Source organism: Bufo bufo, chromosome 5 (genome assembly GCF_905171765.1).
Source record: "Bufo bufo chromosome 5, aBufBuf1.1, whole genome shotgun sequence".
In the NCBI taxonomy this organism is placed as follows: domain Eukaryota; kingdom Metazoa; phylum Chordata; class Amphibia; order Anura; family Bufonidae; genus Bufo; species Bufo bufo.
Window position 1 is genome coordinate 423,965,982 of NC_053393.1, and position 21,439 is coordinate 423,987,420.

The 21,439-nt window shown below is 42.2% G+C and overlaps 1 protein-coding gene across 1 annotated transcript in view; it reads right to left on the minus strand.

Moving 5' to 3' along the window:
• Window positions 1–15,247: 15,247 nt before the first annotated feature.
• Window positions 15,248–21,439, minus strand: part of OSBPL10 (oxysterol binding protein like 10) — a 469,724-nt gene continuing 463,532 nt past the window's right edge. Inside the window, exon 12 of the mRNA XM_040433369.1 lies at window positions 15,248–15,873. Coding sequence (XP_040289303.1) covers window positions 15,829–15,873 — 45 coding nt within the window. The 3' untranslated portion in view covers window positions 15,248–15,828. The remainder of the gene's footprint in view (window positions 15,874–21,439) is intronic.

Genomic DNA, 21,439 nt, shown 5'->3' on the forward strand with positions numbered 1-21,439 from the left:
TGAATATGTTTGCTAGATTGTGTATTAATTAAGGACCACATGGCCTGTGGAGACCTCATGAGACTATTTTGTTACCCTTTCAAGAGTTGTATTACCCTGAGGCTGTATTCAAATCACATTAATGACATCCATGTGACATAAATGCCAGCAAAAGTGTCAGGGACTAGAAGATCGAGGAGACTGGCTGCACGTGATTGACAGCCTCTTTGGTTTCACCTTTGTGTTGTTGCTGGGGATAACCACACCTCTTGTCTCAGGTGTAGCTTAAGTAGTCATTCCTTTTCCTCTATTTAGTCCAGCCTCACCCATCATGCTATGTGGTTGATAGCTCCTTGTTTGTGTAAGTCCTGGTGTTGGTTTTCTCAATTCCTGCTGGTCAGCATACTTCTGGAAGTTAAGTCTATCTTTTTTGTTGTTTTCCCCTACCTGCTGATATTAGGCCTGAGGGGGTCTCCTATTCCTTCATCTGGGAAGGAATAGGCTGTGTCCTAACACTATCTGCAGGGCCCTGTTAGGCTACTTTCACACTAGCGGCACAGACCTCCGCCAGGCTGTTCCGTCTGGTGAACAGCCTGTTGGATCCGTCCTGCCGCTAGTGACCGTGTGCCTCCGGACTGCCGCTCTGTCCCCATTGACTATAATGGTGGCAGTGCGGCGTTCCAGCTAGAGGCTGCCGGAATAAGTGTCGGACATGTCGTAGTTTTATTCCGGCAGCCTCTTGCCGTGCCTCCGCCGGAACTCTGCAGAGTCAATGGGGACGGAGCGACAGTCCAGGGGCACACGGTCACTAGCGGCAGGACGGATCCGGCAGGCTGTTCACCCGACGGAACAGCCTGCTGGAGGTCTGTGCCGCTAGTGTGAAAGTAGCCTTAGGGTTAGATAGGACTTAGGTTCCTGCGTATGAACATTCCTACCATCTAGGTTTGTTCATACTGATGGCAGTCAGGGCTCATCGTAGGGACTCACTAGGTGTGACCATTTCCCTTTCCCTAGGTTCCAAGCCTAATACCTTTTTCCCTTCCCTTCTATGTTCAGTGTGGAGTGTATTTACCACACTTCGCTGTGACAAAAAGTTACTGCTGTATACCTCTGACGCATGTCCTACAGTGGTATCTTTCCCCCATAGGCTCTTATGTTATAAAAAAGTGTGGCTTTAATTTTTTTTACTGGATACTGTTATATGGATTAGCATTCTGTACTACGCTATTCCATTCCATTCTTCCTGTGGCACACTGGACTGACAGACAACAGAAGGACACCTTTTTGGCCTCTATTGGGTTAATGGAATCCCATGGGCATGCTCGGTGTACAGGAGCTTTTCCCAGTGTATATGCTAAGCAGAGTCCGACAATTTGATGTGAACCCTGCCTAATCTGTGCCAGCTTCTATTAAAATACAGCCACCTTTTTCCTTAACCTGTAAATACTCAATGCAAATCTGGTACCCAAACAGCAAACAGCAGTCTCAGGTATTCTCACAAGCTATAACAAGGTCAGTCAGCAGCAAATAGCCAGCTTAGTGACGGCTTCCAGGTAGTAATAGATAGTAATATGCATTGCATATAGTAAAATAGACTAAAATTAAGGACAGACAATAACAAAAATTCTTGCTCTTTAATTAAATGTGGAGCTTCATCAGTTTGATTTACCAATTATTAGTTAATAACATTTTTATATCATATAGTTCACAAATGAACACTTCATTATGTCTTTTATATCCTTCATGTATAAAACAGATGTGATATTAAATGTTTATTGATAAAAGTAGAAGATATTGTACATTTATACCTTCTGTACAACTACTACAGTTACCATAAATATATTGATGATTTACTATGAGAAGTTTAAAAAAAAGATTAATTAGAAAAATATGTAAATTGTAAAGAATGGAAGCCTGGGTGCAATGCAATTATGGTTTATACAAATTACATATAAGGATGGAGAATCTACGACTCCAGAGATAAATGGATGTAAGGTTGATGCTACCAGAGTTTAACAGTAATGATAGCTGTGTCATGTATATCTATGTAAGCTATGGATCCTACTCCGTAGTGATAGGGGCGAGCACCACGAAACAGCTGTCTAAGGCCTCATGCATACAACCGTTGTTTTGGTCCGCATCCAAGCTGCAGTTTTTGCAGCTTGGATGCAGACCCATTCACTTGAATGGGGCCGCAAAAGATGCGGACAGCACTCCCTGTGCTGTCCGCATCCGTTGCTCCGTTTTGCGGACAAGAATAGGCAGTTATATTGCAGAATGCACACGGACGCCACCGTGTTTTTTGCAGATCCGCAATTTGCGGACCGCAAAACACACAACGGTCTTGTGCATGAGGCCTAAGGATGGATATTTGGCTTGGAATTTTCCCTTGTCATGTTCCAAGGCTTGTTAAATAGTAGGGTTTTGACTCGCAGGGAACCACTTCCACAAGGTGGTGGTAGCGAGATGGTTCTCTTTACCTGGAAGATACCTCTTTGCATGATAGTTATGTAACACAGCTTTGAATATGATTCATATGAACTAGCACAGACTAAGGCTCCATTCAGAGGTCCGGCAATGTGCTTTCCGTATTTTGCGGACCGCACATTGCCGGCACTAATAGAATATGCCTAACAGTGATGCGGGGTGCACACGACCGATGCCAGTGTATTGCGGGCCCACTGTATGCGGACCTCAATACGGCAACGGCCGTGTGCATGGGCCCCTATAGTTAAGAAAAGTGTCCCACTGACAAAGGAAACTGTTACACCCAGCTGTCAATTTAGTCATACATTTCTAGTAGGAATAACAGAGGAATTGCACTATACAGAGTTAGGGCTCATTCACACGAACGTGTGCTGCCCGTTGCCGTATTGCGGCCCGCATTTGCGGATCCGCAATACACGGGCACCGTTCCGTGTGCATTCTGCTTCACGGATGCGGACCCATTCACTTCAATGGGTCCGCAAATCCGAAGATGTGGAATGGAAGCACAGAACACTTCGGAAGCACTACGGAGTGCTTCCTGGGGTTCCGTTCCGTGCCTCTGCACCGCAAAAAGATAGAACATGCTCTATCTTTTTGCGGAACGGACGGATCGCGGACTATACCTTTTCACTTGGACACCTGGGAATATTCACACATCGCAGACTAGTTATAGAAATTTCTGTGACTGATAAACCATCTTTTACATCAGAATGGGGTGGTTTCTGCAGGCAATACATTTTAAAAGCTCCACTCAGATATATAAAACAGTTAAACTTCTGCAAAAAATGTGAATATACAGTCTTTCTATTAATGAATGTCATTATTAACAACGGGGAGGGGTACATTTTATAGGCATTGTAATATCTAATCATCTGGAAAATCTACTAATTAAGCAGAGCATAGCGAATCCTGTTTTCTGCCAATAAGACAGATTTAGAAAGTAATGAGAACCTGACTCTTGAAATGTGTGCTGGAGCAGATGAAGGCTCCATTATTCATGTTGAGTGAGAACTAGTTCACTCGATGGTAGATGCACATTGTGTTATGTAAACCTGAGGTAGATAAATAATGTAGATACTTAATGCCAGAACAGCTTACACTTGTATGTTGCCCATTACTTCTCCATATGCTACTACTGGAAGCAAACCAATAGAAACATCTGGCTGAGTGAGGAACAGACCATTCTGGGAAAATGTGTGCATGCTTTCTCCTCAGGTTTCTAACCTAGAGTCAGCGGAACAGGTACAGTGATCATCACAAGTTCAACACTCCAGCACAGAAATGTTCAGAGAGTGACGTACTGCACAGCAGGTAGCTTCTAGACCAGTGATCAGCAATCTCCGGCACGCCAGCTGTTCTGGAACTACAACTCCCAGAATCCTCATTTCACTTCTATGGGAGTTGCAAGAAGAGCCGAGTAAGTGTGCATGCTGGGAGTTGTAGTTTCACAGCAGCTGGAGTGCCGAAGGTTGCTGATCCCTGTTCTAGAGTATATTCCTGAGTACCTGATGTCCACTACATTAGTAAACTGGCACAACTCATAAAGTGTAACTGCCATTCTATTTTTAATTCGTGTAATGTGTAGTGGCAGTGACACTGACCATTTTTGTAATATACTTTAATTACTGAAATCATACATTTCTATTAGAAAAATAGCTATAAGGTGGCCCATTTTGAGCCTTAGCAGTCTCAGTTTTAGTCTTCTGTTTACATAACAGTCAGTGTTGGAAAGTCTCCACTGTTATGTAAACAGAAGACAGAGGAGCGTTGCTAAGGCTCAAAATGGGCCACCTTATAGCTATTTTTCTAAAAGAAATGTATGGTTTCAGTAATTAAAGTATATATTACAAAAATGGTCAGTGTCACTGCCCCTACACATTACATAAATAAAAATAGAATGGCAGTTACACTTTAAGCCTAAGAAGAATGATGACAAGGTGGATGTACACATGGCAGATTTTGGCGCTGAAAATCACTTTGGCCCTGATTTATCATACCTTCAACTCCATTAAAAAGTCGCAAGGGCTTTGGCGACTTTTTGCACTCACTTGCCCAAAATTGCGCACTCGCGCAATTTTTTTTTGTAACTTTTTTCTTTTTTTACACCACTCACTCCAATTTTGTAATGTGGGTGGAAAAGAGTGGTTAGCTATATTAATGAGCTTCACTCCAGATTTATCACTGAGACTTAAAAAAAAAAAAAAATCACAAAAAAGGCAATCTCACTTCAGGAGGAGTTGGAGTAGCTTCTCTAGACATAAGTGTCAGGTCTAAGGAAAAGACAAAGCTATCAAGTAATATGAGACATTTGATAATTGTGGCAAAAAGTACAATAATGCAGGCTCAAGCAAAACTGACTTTAAATTTTCACCTCATGATTAATTCCCCCTTGGTGTTGTTTTAGGGCAAGCACTTGCATTTTACAATTATATTTCTGCCTAAAATTAAATCAAAAGTCCATACTGGCCCCATTCTCTTTAAGGTCTGTAAAATACAGATATTGTCTATTTTTTTTGCAGACCCATTGACTTAAATGGCTCTGTGGTCTGCATTTGGTGGGCCAAGTATAGGACATGTTCTATATTTTTGTGGAACAGACATACGGATGTGTTAAAGGGATTCTGTTACCAGGTTTCACCCCTGTCAGCTAAACATATGCTGATGTTCAGGGCCTCATCAGGATTCCTAATGTGGGCTTCTAAATGTGATCCGTAGCCTTATTTTGCTAAAAAACAGGTTTTACTAACCTGTCACTCAAAGAAATAAGGTGCCCAAGGGGATGTCAAGGGATGCAAGGTGCCGGCCGCACCCACCGCCGTTCGTGCCCAGCACCGCCTTTCCAGACTTCTGCACCGCCTCCTAATCCTCTGTGCCGCTTCTCGCTCTCCCTCCCTACCCCCTCCTCCTGCTGTAAGATATCGCGCGTGCGCACAGGGCTCTGAGAGGCTGGCGCCAGAGTGCAGGTCATACCTGGGTTGAGCGAAGTGCCGGCGCATGCGCACTTCGCTTTAAGAAGCCAAATCGAGAAGTCCGCACGGGCGCATCAGGCAGAGCCCTGTGTGCACGCGCGAGATCTTACAGCAGGAGGAGGGAGAGCGAGAGGCGGCACAGAGGATTAGGAGGCGGTGCAGAAGTCTGGAAAGGTGGCGCTGGGCACGAACGGCGGTGGGTGCGGCCGGCACCTTGCATCCCTTGACATCCCCTTGGGCACCTTATTTCTTTGAGTGACAGGTTAGTAAAACCTACTGTAAGGCTACGGATCACATTTAGAAGCCCACATTAGGAATCCTGATGAGGCCCTGAACATCAGCATATGTTTAGCGGACAGGGGTGAAACCTGGTGACAGAATCCCTTTAAGTACACAGATCATCCGTGTGCTTTTCGCATCCATATGTTCGTTCTGCAAAAAGATAGAATATGCCTGCAAAATGTGGACCACTGACCTATTGAAGTCAAAGGGTCCACAAAAAAATGCAGACAGCACACGGACCGCAATACTAGCACGGTCATGCGCTTGAGGCCTAAATGTTAGAGACTGTCGAATGGGAACATCTCAGTTCTTGTTTTTTCTGAGATAGTATAAAAATCATAAATTGTATCCAAAAAAGACAATTCGCGTAGCTGTATTGTTGAGGAATAAGATACACTGGGACAGACTGACTAATTCTGTCTGAAATGTGGACAGCATAACGTTAGACAGGCAGCCTACAGAGGCACCATGTTCATCAGAGTGCCTCATGCAGGATGATAAATTTGGCACATTGCTAGAAAGCTTCTGTCCAATTCTGTATCGTCTATTGCTTGGCTTAGGCCTCATGCCCAGACTGTGGTGTGTTTTGCGATCCGCAAAACACGGATGGCGTCCGTACACGTTCCGCAATTTGCGGAACGGCACAGACAGCTTTTAATATAAACGTCTATTCTTGTCCGCAAAGCGCGGACAAAAACAGGACATGTTATATTTTTTTAGCGGGGCCATGGAAAGGAGCAACGGATGCCGACAGCACACGGAGTGCTGTCAGCATCTTTTGCGGCCCCATTGAAGTGAATGGGTCCGCATCCGAGCCGCCGTTTTGGCGGCTCGGATGCGGACCGAAACAACGGCCGTGTGCATGAGGCCTTATTTTGTGACAGAATTTTGTACTAAAAATGTGGAGCAAACTGTTGCATCTTAATCCATGACAGTAGATCTGCAAATTCACACCCTTTCCCAATAAGCAACACCCTGTCGTCACAGGCAGACGCAGTAGATCATTTATTTTGGTGCATTTGCTTCACAAATTTCACATGCCAAATTGAACCAAATTTTGGAGCACTATACAAGAAGGTCTAGGCGCCTGCACATCAGTAAATGTGGGCCTCAGTCCACACTGTTTGGAGCATACTGTATTTTTATAATATAGCTTTATATATATATCTTAATAAAGGCCAAGTACAAATGTCAAATTCCATCTCCCGAACACTTTTTCAAAACAGTGGAAATACAGCTATAAATTTGAACTTGTCATTTCTCATCTTTCCTTTCATTTGATAAGTGAAATCATTTTATGAAGCGTGAATGATACTCATCCTCTGTGAATGTGAGCCAGACATTTGTATGAAAGTTACTCTTGGTCCACAATAAGGTAAAACATCATTATCAGGAAACTTGTTCCTAATACTCTTTAGGAAGTCTTGTAAGAACCCTTCCTGATATGAGCTGTGCTGAGGGTGAAGAGCAGATACTAGCAACTACAGTTTATTTTATTTAAGTCTCTCTAATGCATATATTAAAGGGGTTCTCAGAGACCAAGAACCCCATTTCAGATGACCAAGCAGGGATAAAAAAAAAATCACCTGTCATCCTAACTCTGGTTCCAGCACTGAGCTTCCTTCTCTTTCACTTCTGGTCCCCACTAGACAGGAAGTGTGATGTGCCGTCTACATACAAACATAACTGGTGCCAGCCAAACAATGGCATCAGTGGTGGCAGCAGTCATGTGCCATGCCTGCACATGTCACCGTTGAGGCCACTGATTGGCTGGCAGCAGTGACGTGTGTAGTTGGTATATCACACATCTCCTCCACTTCTGGTTCCCGCTGGACTGGAAGAAAGCTTGGCGCTGGAACCATATTGCCAGGCTTTTTTTTAATCCTTGTACCCTGCCTAGCCATCTGAAAAGGGCTTACTGGTCACAGAGAAACCCCTTTTAATATAAGTCTACATTTTCTGATCTCTCAACATAAACTTTATTTAAAGGAACCTTCTGTGACTCAGCAGCAAGTAGACTTAGGCCTCTTGTGTGGATGTGCGGTGTGCATTTTGACCAATAATACCTTCTCCATACATTAATGTATTCATGACCCCTTTCAAATGCATTACCTCTATATCATGGGTTGTGCAATACAGAACCAAACACTTTTTACGTTTTTAGAAAATTTAACGCATACCTGTTACTTAAAAAAACAAAACCTTTTGATAATATTAAAATATTAAAAGTTTTGATCAGTAGTCATAAAGTGGAATACAATTATCAGCTTGACAAATTGAAAGACAGGGATCTCTCCCATAGGACAATGTGGACAAGGCACTGTAAGTAGCTTCTCTTTAGATATAAGGCTGCATCTCTGAAATATCTACTGAGGCTTTGATCGGATCTAAAGCTCAGGCTATTTTGCTATTCTATCCATTCTTCAGTACTGTAGAAAGCAAGTTCAGCAGATGTCACTTGCTAACATATTGCCTGCGGGACTCTGTTTTAACCTGTCACCAGATGGGTTTATTCTTAACTGCCTTTCCCCATATCATCAGTCCACCTCTTCACGGTATCAAAAAGGATAGGCTCTCCTGTTTCAAGAATCTAGGCGTGCACCTTAAAATGCATGCCAAGGCCATGCAGTGTGATGTTAACAAGGGAACAATGACAGTCTTGTAGAGGTATACCAGTAGTTTTACCGCGACATGCCTTCTTTGGAAATTATACCAGGAAATTGCACAGTTGTCACCATTTTCCTAATAGCACTGTGGGGGCTGCCCCTAAATTCTCTTTCTGCAGCTGAAAGCAACTACACTAAGCTTTACCTGCCAATAAAACCCATGGAGCTCATGCAGAAAGTAGAGTGGACGTCCCAGTCAGACCTGCCTCATCCTACCTTCTCCATAGTGACAACAGCATTAGCAAAATCATGAAGGACAAACAACCAAAGGTTTGGGTCACAAAGTCTGAGTCGTGAACTAAACAGTAGGGGCTTAATTTTTATTTTGTAGATACACTGAGTTTACGAAGACTCTTCAACGATGTGCTGTTTTTTTCCATGACTTTTGTGGTGATAGAGATGCAGATGTGTGAACAAGACCTTAAAGTGACTATTGCCATCATTTAAATAGGGCAACATATTAGACCTGTTGTACTATTAAGGTCTCCTTACACATTAGTGTCTTGTCGGATGGTTTTGCCGACAGTCTAATGTGTATAGGGACCTCCAGAGAGAAGGATCAGGCAAAGTGAATATTTTGGTCCGATTCTTTAGTTTTTCTGGGAGATGAGCAGCAGCCAGGAGTGTCTGGCAGTGGGTTTTTCCCCTCTCACAATGGAATACACTAACATATTCGGCTGTGCCAAACGTGTATGTGTATAGGGAAGCCTAGAGGGAGTCGGAAGAGCAGTGTCGGCCAAAAGACAGTTGACAGCTGTGGAAAGTGTTTGCCCTCCCTTAGTCCAAATAGCACAAAAATATTGTGCCATTTAGCTCATACTGACATCACTGTCAAAAACTACAACAGACTCATAATTCTATGGGTCCACTGCATTCATAAGGTGACCACGGCTAGGTGAACATGCAGCTATACCACTGTCATTAGCCACTGGTGAGGGAAGAAGAAGAAATTTCAAATTGCGGTGTCCTCATAGTACAGACAACCTGTCTCTATAATATGCTTCCCCTGAACAGGTTAGCGTAATATGGTAACAGATCCACTTTAGAGAATCATTTTGGCAAGTTCTATAGTCAAAATATTGCAGCAAACAAAGCACTGCTCCGCCAACTGTAATAATAGTAAAGGAAGGTAACTGACACGGGGACAATCTGTTGTAGTGTCTCTAATGGGGCTTCTGTGCCAGAATATTTGCAACAATTTAAAATCCCAGTTAAAATCCTCACCAATTTCCTAGCATCACTATAGTGAGATTCTCATTTACTTAATATTGATCATTTTATAGTTTGGAGTGTTTATACTTTACTACTAAATATATTTCTGCTATTATATGTCATTATACTACACGTGGACCCCTCTTTTCAAAACAAAGATGTCCTGCAGGTGTGTAATACTGTGCTACATTACTGCGCAATACCCCTACTAAGGCCTCTTTCACACGAGCGTGTCCGGATAAGGTCCGGATGCATTGTGGCAAACCCGTGCGAGTAGGTACGCAATTGCAGTCAGTTTTGACTGCGATTGCGTTCCGTTGTTCAGTTTTTATCGCGCGGGTGCAATGCGTTTTGCACGCGCGTAAAAAAAAAACTGAATGTGGTACCCAGACCCGAACTTCTTCACAGAAGTTCAGGTTTGGGTTCAAGGTTGTGTAGATTGTATTATTTTCCCTTATAACATGGTTATAAGGGAAAATAATAGCATTCTGAATACAGAATGCATAGTACAATAGAGCTTGAGGGGTTAAAAAAAAAATAATAATAATTTTACTCACCTTAATCCTCTTGTTCGGGCAGCCGGCATCTCTTCTGTCTTGTTCTGTGAGGAATAGGACCTTTGATGACGTCACTACGCTCATCACATGGTCCGTCACATGATCTTTTACCATGGTGATGGATCATGTGACGAACGTAGTGACGTCATCAACGGTCCTATTCCTCACAGAACAAGACAGAAGAGATGCCGGCTGCGCAAACAAGTGGATTAAGGTGAGTAAAAAAATTTTTTCTTTTTTTTTTTAACCCCTCAAGCCCTATTGTACTATGCATTCTGTATTCAGAATGCTATTATTTTCCCTTATAACCATGTTATAAGGGAAAATAATAAAGATCGGGTCCTGATCGTCTCCTAGCAACCGTGCGTGAAAATCGCACCGCATCCGCACTTGCTTGCGATTTTCAAGCAGCCCCATTCACTTCTATGGGGCCTGCGTTGCGTGAAAAACGCACAAAGAGGAGCATGCTGCGATTTTCACGCAACGCACAAGTGATGCGTGAAAATCACCGCTCATGTGCACAGTCCGATAGAAATGAATGGGTCCGGATTCAGTGCGGGTGCAATGCATTCAACTCACGCATCGCATCCGCGCGGAAAACTCGCCCGTGTGAAAGAGGCCTAACAGTGCCAGCCACAATAACCACTACAGGTGAAACTCGAAAAATTAGAATATCGGGCAAAAGTCCATTTATTTCAGTAATGCAAATTAAAAGGAATTGCATTAATGCAGCTTAAAATTAGAATTTTGTGAAAAGGTTTAATATTCTAGGCTCAAAGTGTCACACTGTAGTCAGCGAATTAGTCCATACACCCTGAGCAAAGGGTCCCTGAGATTGTGACTTTGGGGTTTCATAAGCTGTAAGCCATAATTATTCAAAATATAACAAATAAAGGCTTGAAATATCTCGCTTTGCATGTAATGAGGTTATCTTATATGTTAGTTTCACCTTTTAAGTTGGATTACTGAAATAAATTAACTTTGCACGATATTCAAATTTTTCAAGTTTCACCTGTATTACTCAAAAACAATGTTGCCACAACAAGTACCATAACTCCAAACAGTTCCAGTCAAAATGACTCCTATACCATACTCCCATGCATTAACAGCTACAATACCTTCCATCCCTCCAGGCAGTAGGAATCATAAGTGTCCCGCCTTATAGCACTAGGACACATGCCTGCAGTCAATGTAATATATCATTTGCATCTGCATGAAGATTAATTCCCAAATATTTCTTATTTATTACTTTGGCACTATTAGTTGCAGGAGCGATGTGCAAATGGTAGCCAGGAGAATGTCAAACTTCATTGCCTTTTGTACAAACCGGATTCCAAAAAAGTTGGGACACTATACAAATCGTGAATAAAAACTGAATGCAATGATGTGGAGGTGCCAACTTCTAATATTTTATTCAGAATAGAACATAAATCACGGAACAAAAAGTTTAAACTGAGAAAATGTACCATTTTAAGGGGAAAATATGTTGAATCAGAATTTCATGGTGTCAACAAATCCCCAAAAAGTTGGGACAAGGCCATTTTCACCACTGTGTGGCATCTCCCCTTCTTCTTACAACACTCAACAGACGTCTGGGGACCGAGGAGACCAATTTCTCAAGTTTAGAAATAGGAATGCTCTCCCATTCTTGTCTAATACAGGCCTCTAACTGTTCAATCGTCTTGGGCCTTCTTTGTTGCACCTTCCTCTTTATGATGCGCCAAATGTTCTCTATAGGTGAAAGATCTGGACTGCAGACTGGCCATTTCAGTACCCGGATCCTTCTCCTACGCAGCCATGATGTTGTGATTGATGCAGAATGTGGTCTGGCATTATCTTGTTGAAAAATGCAGGGTCTTCCCTGAAAGAGATGACGTCTGGATGGGAGCATATGTTGTTCTAGAACCTGAATATATTTTTCTGCATTGATGGTGCCTTTCCAGACATGCAAGCTGCCCATGCCACACGCACTCATGCAACCCCATACCATCAGAGATGCAGGCTTCTGAACTGAGCGTTGATAACAACTTGGGTTGTCCTTGTCCTCTTTGGTCTGGATGACATGGCGTCCCAGATTTCCAAAAAGAACTTCGAATCGTGACTCGTCTGACCACAGAACAGTCTTCCATTTTGCCACACTCCATTTTAAATGATCCCTGGCCCACTGAAAACGCCTGAGCTTGTGGATCTTGCTTAGAAATGGCTTCTTCTTTGTACTGTAGAGTTTCAGCTGGCAACGGCGGATGGCACGGTGGATTGTGTTCACTGACAATGGTTTCTGGAAGTATTCCTGAGCCCATTCTGTGATTTCCTTTACAGTAGCATTCCTGTTTGTGGTGCAGTGTCGTTTAAGGGCCCGGAGATCACGGGCATCCAGTATGGTTTTAAGACCTTGACCCTTACGCACAGAGATTGTTCCAGATTCTCAGAATCTTCGGATGATGTTATGCACAGTTGATGATGATAGATGCAAAGTCTTTGCAATTTTTCGCTGGGTAACACCTTTCTGATATTGCTCCACTATCTTTCTGTGCAACATCGTGGGAATTGGTGATCCACTACCCATCTTGGCTTCTGAGAGACACTGCCACTCTGAGAAGCTCTTTTTATACCCAATCATGTTGCCAATTGACCTAATTAGTGTTAATTGGTCTTCCAGCTCTTCGTTATGCTCAAATTTACTTTTTCCAGCCTCTTATTACTACTTGTCCCAACTTTTTGGGGATTTGTTGGAATCAACGTATTTTTCCTTTAAAATTATACATTTACTCGGATTAAACGTTTGACCTGTCATCTACGTTCTATTACAAATAAAATATTGACATTTGCCATCTCCACATCATTGCATTCAGTTTTTATTCACAATTTGTTTAGTGTCCCAACTTTTTTGGAATCCGGTATCTATTTGGGCCTATGGTAAGTCTGACGAGATGTAATATTATTATGTGCATTAGCTTTCAACCTTGATTAAGACGGCTGTAAAGCGGCCACATTTTAGCATCTCTATTACAACTTCACTGCCCGGACGTTCCGTGGTTTTACTGGCCCAAACTTATATCACCATGCAGTTCTATGAATGTATACTGTATTTTTCGCTGTATAAGACGCACTCCCCCCCCTCCCCAAAAAAAAGTAGGGGGTGGACGTGCATCTTATAGGGTGAATACTAATGAGCACTACAATTTTTAGTACAGTAGGACCAGGAAGCGGTGAATGCAGCACTCTCTGTGCTGTCTCTGTACTCACCGCCGCCCTGGTCTTCTGCCGGCAAGCTGTGCTGTGACCTGTGCACAGCTTGAGGACATATGCACAATCTGTAACATCACACTGTGTGACGTCAGTTCACAGCACAGCGTGGCATGAAGAGCGATGGATCTCCCAAGTGGCGGCAGCAGCGTCCAGAGCAAGAGAGGCGAGTTGATTTTTATTTATTTTTTTGTCTGATTAACATTGGGGATCTGATCTGAGGTCTAATGAAAAATATATTTTTCTTATTTTCCTCCTCTAGAACCTCAGTGAGTCTTACAGGGTGAAAAACACGGTAAGTTCAGTTCAGTAGAACTCTAAAAAATCCCTATACTTCGGTGGTAATATGAAAGCTAAAATGTGGTCATCTGAAACCAACTTCATGCCCATGGTCGTATTATGGCCCTGACTTGTACAGAGCTACAATAAGGTACTCATACAGACAAAAATGTCAGTGCTTCTGCCTGACAAGGAACATATCTAACATTTTGATACAACATTTTGAAGCATTCACTGAATCTTCTTGGAATGGATAGATATTCCTTTTCTAAATCAATGACACTACAAAATCAAGGCATATTATATTCATTATACATTTAAATATCTATTCAATTAGAACCCACCACCACTGATTGCAGCCATTGCATTCAGTTTAAAAAAATATCTATCCTACCACATGTCCATGCATCTGTGCCTAACATATAGTGCTATTTAACCTATTTTTCTAGTTTAATAATCAGAATGGCAAAATGACAGTAAGGACTGACACATGGGTAAAAAAGCAGGAAGTATGGAAGTACAGACTTATATCCCATTATGTGATTTTAGAAAGCTGAGTATTGGTAATGGCTGTTATCCAACATCCTGTGAAAGAAATCAAGATAAGGGTCCATTTACACGTCTGTAGTGTATTGCGGATCCGCAATACACCCGGCCGGCACCCACCATAGAACTGCCTATTCTTGTCCGCAATTGCCGCGGCCCCGAACTTCGGGGCCACGCTCTAGAAATGCGGATGCGGAGAGCACATAGTGTGCTCTCCGCATCCCTTCCTGCCCCATTGAGAATGAATGGGTCCGCACCCGTTCCTGATATTGCAGAATGGATGCGGACCCATTTGCGGATGTGTGAATGGACCCTAACTCATAGAATATGTAAAGGGATTTTCCGGGATTACAATACTGAAAGCCTATCCCTAGGTCATCAGTATCAGATAGGTGGAGGTCCAACCCTCAGGACCCCTGCTGATCAGTTTTTGGAAGGGGTCGCAGCACTCCAATGAGCCCTGTGGTTTCTTCATTGTTTACAGTGGTCCATACACCCGCATGCCACACGGTGCAGTTTCAAATTCATTTTAATGTGACCAAGCTGTAGTACCCCGCACATCCATTACTGAATGTACTATGTACAGGTGAAAAGCGCAACGAGTAAGCAGCGGCTCTTACCAAATGTCATGACCCTTTCAAACAGAGGACGGGCAGGGGTGCTGAGAGTTGGACTCCCATTCATACAATATTGATGAACTATCCCAAGGATAGACTTTCAATATTGAAATTCCAGAAACTCCCTTTAAGAGCATATCTGAAAGGTTCAGAGTTATGGGCAATACCTGATTTTAAAGAGGACCTGTCACCGCTCCTGACGTGCCTATTTTAATACGTACATGCATTCCCCATGTAATAACAATTTTTGGAGTCTATGTTGTGCCATTCCTTTATTATTTCTACTAGAAGTTTATGAATGAATTGCTAGCAGTCTGCAGTAAGGGTACAGAGGAGTGGTAACCAGTTGGGTGTTTGTCCCTGCACAGTCTGAAAGGGCAGCACTGATTGGATAGTTAGTCTGTGCAGGAACACACCTCCATCTGGTTACCTCTCCTCTGTACCCTTACTGCAGACTGCTAGCAATTCATTCATAACTTCTAGTAGAAATAATAAAGGGATGGTACAACATAGAGCCATAAGGATAGATGCTCCAGAATTGTTACTACATGGGGAATGCGTGAAACTATTAAACCAGGCATGTCAGGAGCAGTGACAGGTCTTCTTTAAGGGGAGATGTTCTGAGTAAGTAAAATCTGTCCGCTTTTCTTTTTACAATTATAATAAAATCTGATAGAATGTGTAATATTTAAATGCAGGTAGAAGTTGTCTTTTTACCTGAAGAGTGCAAAATCATTTGGCAAATAAAACATCAAAAGGGCTTATAAAACCTGAATACTCAGAGTATATACACTTATTTATATGTGAACATTGATATATATATTTATATATGTACACACTTAGTGAAGTTGAATGGCTTTTGAATACACAGATAAGCTAGCAGCTGCAGAGATATGTTATCTGGGTTTTTTCATCCAAGTGTATGTTCATAGTGGGAGCTTTCCATATGAAGCACTAGAGAGCTCTTGGGAGGCTTGAAATCCCGCCGCTAGTGAGTTTTCCAGAGAGGGTTCACATATACCCAGCCGTCACCCTAGAAAAGAATCAAACACATTCTCTATTAGTAATTAGCTTTTCAGTGGTAAAGAGGGGATATACATGCTTTAAACCACATTTATTAAATTGTGCGCAAAACTAAGCCAACAAATAGGTGGTGAAAACTTGAACTACACAGTCAGGGGCAGGGGCTCCATAGGAAATAATGTGCAGCAGCCCTATACCACTCTTGAGGGCAGGGAGCGTGCACTTCCAATCGTTAAATTCCCAGATGCCGTGGTCACATTTGACCACAGTAACTAAGGGGATAACGGTTTGTGAGCGACATTATCGTCAGTCGCATACATTAGACCTAGATGCCTGCTGTTTAAAAAGCGGGTGCCATTATTAACCCCTTCCCGAATGCCATATATGTCCTATCTGCACATACCCCGTGCAGATAGCACATATATAAACGTTATGGCAGCTCTTTAATCCAAGCGCTGCAAAGCACTTGGATTAAAGCTTCTGCCCCTGTACTGCTGCTGTCATGGACAGTGTAGAGTCCAGTAATGCCGGCAAGCGACCAATTAGAGTTGTCCCTTGCCGGTGATCGATTCGATTGGTTAGTCTGTGCAGACTAACCAATCGGATCGCGGCAGTGTAAAAATGCAGGCACTATCTGCTCCATGCTTCCAATCTGTGCCCACCATCTGTGCCGGCCGTGCCCCTTCTGTTCCAGCTGTGCCCCATCCGTGCTGGGCTCACCCTTTCGTTCCGGACCTGCCCCCATTTGTGCCCTCTGCCCCTGAAGCGGTGCCCCTGCTGTATGTGATGGCGGCGGCTCCATTCCTGAGCCGCCGCCATCAGCAGCGAGTGTCAGCTGTATGCTGACACTCTGTTGCAACCCTTTAGATGCCGCTGTCAGTGGCATCCAAGGGGTTAACAGAGGCAGGGGGCTCCTTGCAAAGGCATCCAGTGTTGCCATCTATCAGTGTACTGATAGTATATAGTACTTGGCAATGCAAGAGCATTGCAAAGTATAGTACAGCCATCAGCCCCAGTGGATCCCAAAACAATTGAATAAAAAGTGATCAAAGAGTCATATCCATCCCAAAAACGATACAAATAAAAACTATAAGTCCTCATACAACTATGTTGACGGAAAAATAAATAAGTTATGGGTCTTAGATTTTGGTGATGCAAAAATTTTTTTTTATAAAAAGTGATTTTATGATATAAAAGTGGTATACCATGAATAAAACAATATAAATTTGGTATCACCATAACCGTATCAACCAACAGAATAAAAGTATCTTATCGAATATACAACATGGAGAACCCCATAAAAACAATTTTTTTTAAAATCAGATAATTTTTATTGAAGTAAAAATAAATACAAATGTATTCAAAAAATACAAAACCCCATAAAAATTTAAAATAAAAAACACTGGCAGAATTGCAATATTAGCCCACTTCACCTCATAAAAAATTTAATAAAAAGCGATCAAAAAGTCTTATGTACCCCAAAATGGTACTATTAGAAACTATAGCCCATCCTGCAAAAAATGACCCCCACACAGCTCAGCCAACAAAAAAATAATGGCCCTTAAAATCTATTAAAAAAAATTCCATGTTAGAAAATGCAGATGCCACTCCTTTCCTTTTGAATTCTGCGGTCTGCCCATACAGCAGTTTACTACCACACATAGGGTGTTGCCGTATTCAGGAGAAAATGAGTAACAAATTATGGGGTGCATTTGCTCCTGTTATCGCTTGTTAAAGTGTTTCTAAAATATTATGAAATGCATGTGACGTCAAAGTGGTCAGTGGTCAGTAAACCTATAAAAATCTAATGAGGTATCACTAGGCGTAGAAATTCGAATTTCGAAAATTTGCTAAATTAGCCCTGGTCACGAAGGTGAAAAATGGCGTGGTCTTGAAAGGGTTAAAGAGGCTCTGTTACCAGAGCTGACTTGCATACAGACAAAACAAAGGTATCAATTTAATCAGCATGATGAGCCCTACTAGCCAATATGTCTGGTTTAATAGGGTTAATCCTGGTGACAGTGCCTCTTTAAATGCCGGGCCGCCAACGTAAATTTACGCAGCATATTATAGAGCAGGAAGAGCTGAGCAGAGTGATATACAGTGACAAAGATTCCAGTTATACACTGGGGCCACCGTTTCAGTGACTGATAGCTATCAATGTATACACACTTACGCAGAGAATGTAATTTTTGCTGAATCTTTTCCCATAAAACTAGTGTATTTTTAAGGCTATAAAACACACTTTTTTATCCCAAAAGTAAGGGAAAAATGGCAGTGGATCTTATAACCCGAGTGCCAATGATGCCTTCCATTATGCAAGCAGTCATCAGCATGCAGGAGGCGCAGGGAGCAATGAGGGAAGCCCTGCACTGGCTCTACTCACCCTCCCTGGTCTTCTTCCTGGCCCTGCTCAGCACTGTGTCCAGACTGCTTACAGCATCAAGAAGTAATGCACGTAGGCACGCACTATGACCTGATGATGTACGTCATTATGTCACAGTGCAGCGCAGGTCAGAAGAAAAGCAGGGAGCGGTGAGTCTGTTGTCTGATCTAATGTGTGATGGGGGTCTGATCTGAGGCGGAGGAGGTCTGATCTGAGGCTGATGAAGGCTGGGGGTCTGATCTGAGGCTGATGGAGGCTACGGGAGTCTGATCTGAGGTCTGATGGAGCTCGGGGGTCTGATTTTTGGGGTGTGATCTGAAGTCTCATGAAGAATGGGGTCTGATAAGGATTGGGGGTCTGATCTGAAGTGTGATGAAAAATATTTATTTTCTTATGTTCATCCTCTAAATCCGCGCTGCGTCTTATAGTCTTGTGCGTCTTATAGGCCGAAAAATATGTTATATATCAATATGCTCATCTTGTGTATGTGTGTGGTTACAGGTCCTCTTTAATAAAATGAATACAAACATGATTACTCTTCTACAGATTATTTAGCTAAAGAAAAGTAAACTTAAATACATGAGACATTCGTTAAGGCTATCAGAAAAAAATCATCAGATCCCATAAGAGAAAAGGTCTGGAGATTGTTCATTTATTAGTCCAGTAAAACCCTTCATTGCCTTACACACAATGGCGAAGTTCTATAACGGAATATCATAAAGCTCAGAGTGATGTTTTCTTTGACTCTGCACTTTACCTTAAGAAACTTTTTTCTTCAGGTATTCAATCAATACCGGTGAGAGAATGAAAGACTGTCCATGCTGAATTCATGAATAAGTCATGAATTGGTATTCTGAATAATATTTAATTTATTTCTCTCTCGCCATACACCCCAAGTGAAAGGAATCTTGCTGCAATGACTCGAGAGTGAAAGGATATTACTATTTACAGTTTACCTAGAGCACTCATTGATTTTCTTTTTGCAAATTCTGCCTATAGGAACACAGCAAATGAACACATATAAGAATAGCATAAACACATACATACATAACCTGCACATAAAACCTGGTCACACTCCATTATAAATAATAATTAGTGCTAATAACTATGCCTGTGCACCAAGTCTGTGACTTTAGGTGGAAAATACATTTAAATATCAAAGCTGTGATGTATTACAATGCTACCGACTTCTTCCAAAAATAAGTGAATACCAATGTGTATTGGTATAGAGGCTTTTCATTTTCAGCTGCAGAGAAAAATGACAGAGGTCTACTATATATCACATAAAGTATAGCCTTAGCAGAGTCTAAATTTAAAGAGGTAAACCAACAATACAATCTGACACTAATTACTTGATGGTTTCTATTACACCATTAATTTCATGGTCAGCCATAGATCTTCTACAAAACCAGCACTCATAAGCATGAATTATTTTAATCTGCTAGCCAGACTATGAAACAAAAACTGCCCTAACCCCCTTACCCTAGCTTATGGGAAAGTTGCCTCTGATTCAAACCATTATTTACAGCGGGGAATATGCATAATGTTATTATTTACAAGGGCAGATGAAGACATAAATAACAAGTCATTATGTTTCCCAATAATTTGCCTGTGTAAATGTGCTGCTGATCACCTGACAAACAAGCGACTGCTGCATACAAATATACAATTTTACAGAAATGCAGGTAAACTAGCATACAATGACCGGGAATGGATGGTTTGTTCCCAATTGTAACCCTGTGTACTGGGCCCTGCGCTGCAACTCTAAAACCAGTAATTTTACTGGGCTGGTACAAATTTAAAGGTCTTTGTAGAGAGAAGTGCCTAATCTTTTCCATTCATTAACCCTTTCCTTGCCACAATGCAGTAACCCTTTCATTGCCCCATCATTAATTAAGCATTAACCCTTTACTTGCCTACCTCTTCTATACAACAAGCTAGCTGGTTAACCCTTTGCTTGCCTACTTCTCCAATACAACGAGCTAGCTGGTAAACCTTTTCCTAAACTCTATACCAGGAGCATTAACCCCTACATTGCCTCTACATTACTCTCTATTTACCCTTTTAGGGTCAGTTATTATTGGGTGGGGGAGGGGCCAATGATGTGGGGGGGGATTTGTTTATTGGGTAGGTAGATCTATCTATCTATACACTCACCTAAAGAATTATTAGGAACACCTGTTCTATTTCTCATTAATGCAATTATCTAGTCAACCAATCACATGGCAGTTGCTTCAATGCATTTAGGGGGGTGGTCCTGGTCAAGACAATCTCCTGAACTCCAAACTGAATGTCAGAATGGGAAAGAAAGGTGATTTAAGCAATTTTGAGCGTGGCATGGTTGTTGGTGCCAGACGGGCCGGTCTGAGTATTTCACAATCTGCTCAGTTACTGGGATTTTCACGCACAACCATTTCTAGGGTTTACAAACAATGGTGTGAAAAGGGAAAAACATCCAGTATGCGGCAGTCCTGTGGGCAAAAATGCCTTGTGGATGCTAGAGGTCAGAGGAGAATGGGCCGACTGATTCAAGCTGATAGAAGAGCAACGTTGACTGAAATAACCACTCGTTACAACCGAGGTATGCAGCAAAGCATTTGTGAAGCCACAACACGCACAACCTTGAGGCGGATGGGCTACAACAGCAGAAGACCCCACTGGGTACCACTCATCTCCACTACAAATAGGAAAAAGAGGCTACAATTTGCACGAGCTCACCAAAATTGGACTGTTGAAGACTGGAAAAATGTTGCCTGGTCTGATGAGTCTCGATTTCTGTTGAGACATTCAAATGGTAGAGTCCGAATTTGGCGTAAACAGAATGAGAACATGTATCCATCCTCTGATGGCTACTTCCAGCAGGATAATGCACCATGTCACAAAGCTCGAATCATTTCAAATTGGTTTCTTGAACATGACAATGAGTTCACTGTACTAAAATGGCCCCCACAGTCACCAGATCTCAACCCAATAGAGCATCTTTGGGATGTGGTGGAACGGGAGCTTCGTGCCCTGGATGTGCATCCCTCAAATCTCCATCAACTGCAAGATGCTATCCTATCAATATGGGCCAACATTTCTAAAGAATGCTATCAGCACCTTGTTGAATCAATGCCACGTAGAATTAAGGCAGTTCTGAAGGCAAAAGGGGGTCCAACACCGTATTAGTATGGTGTTCCTAATAATTCTT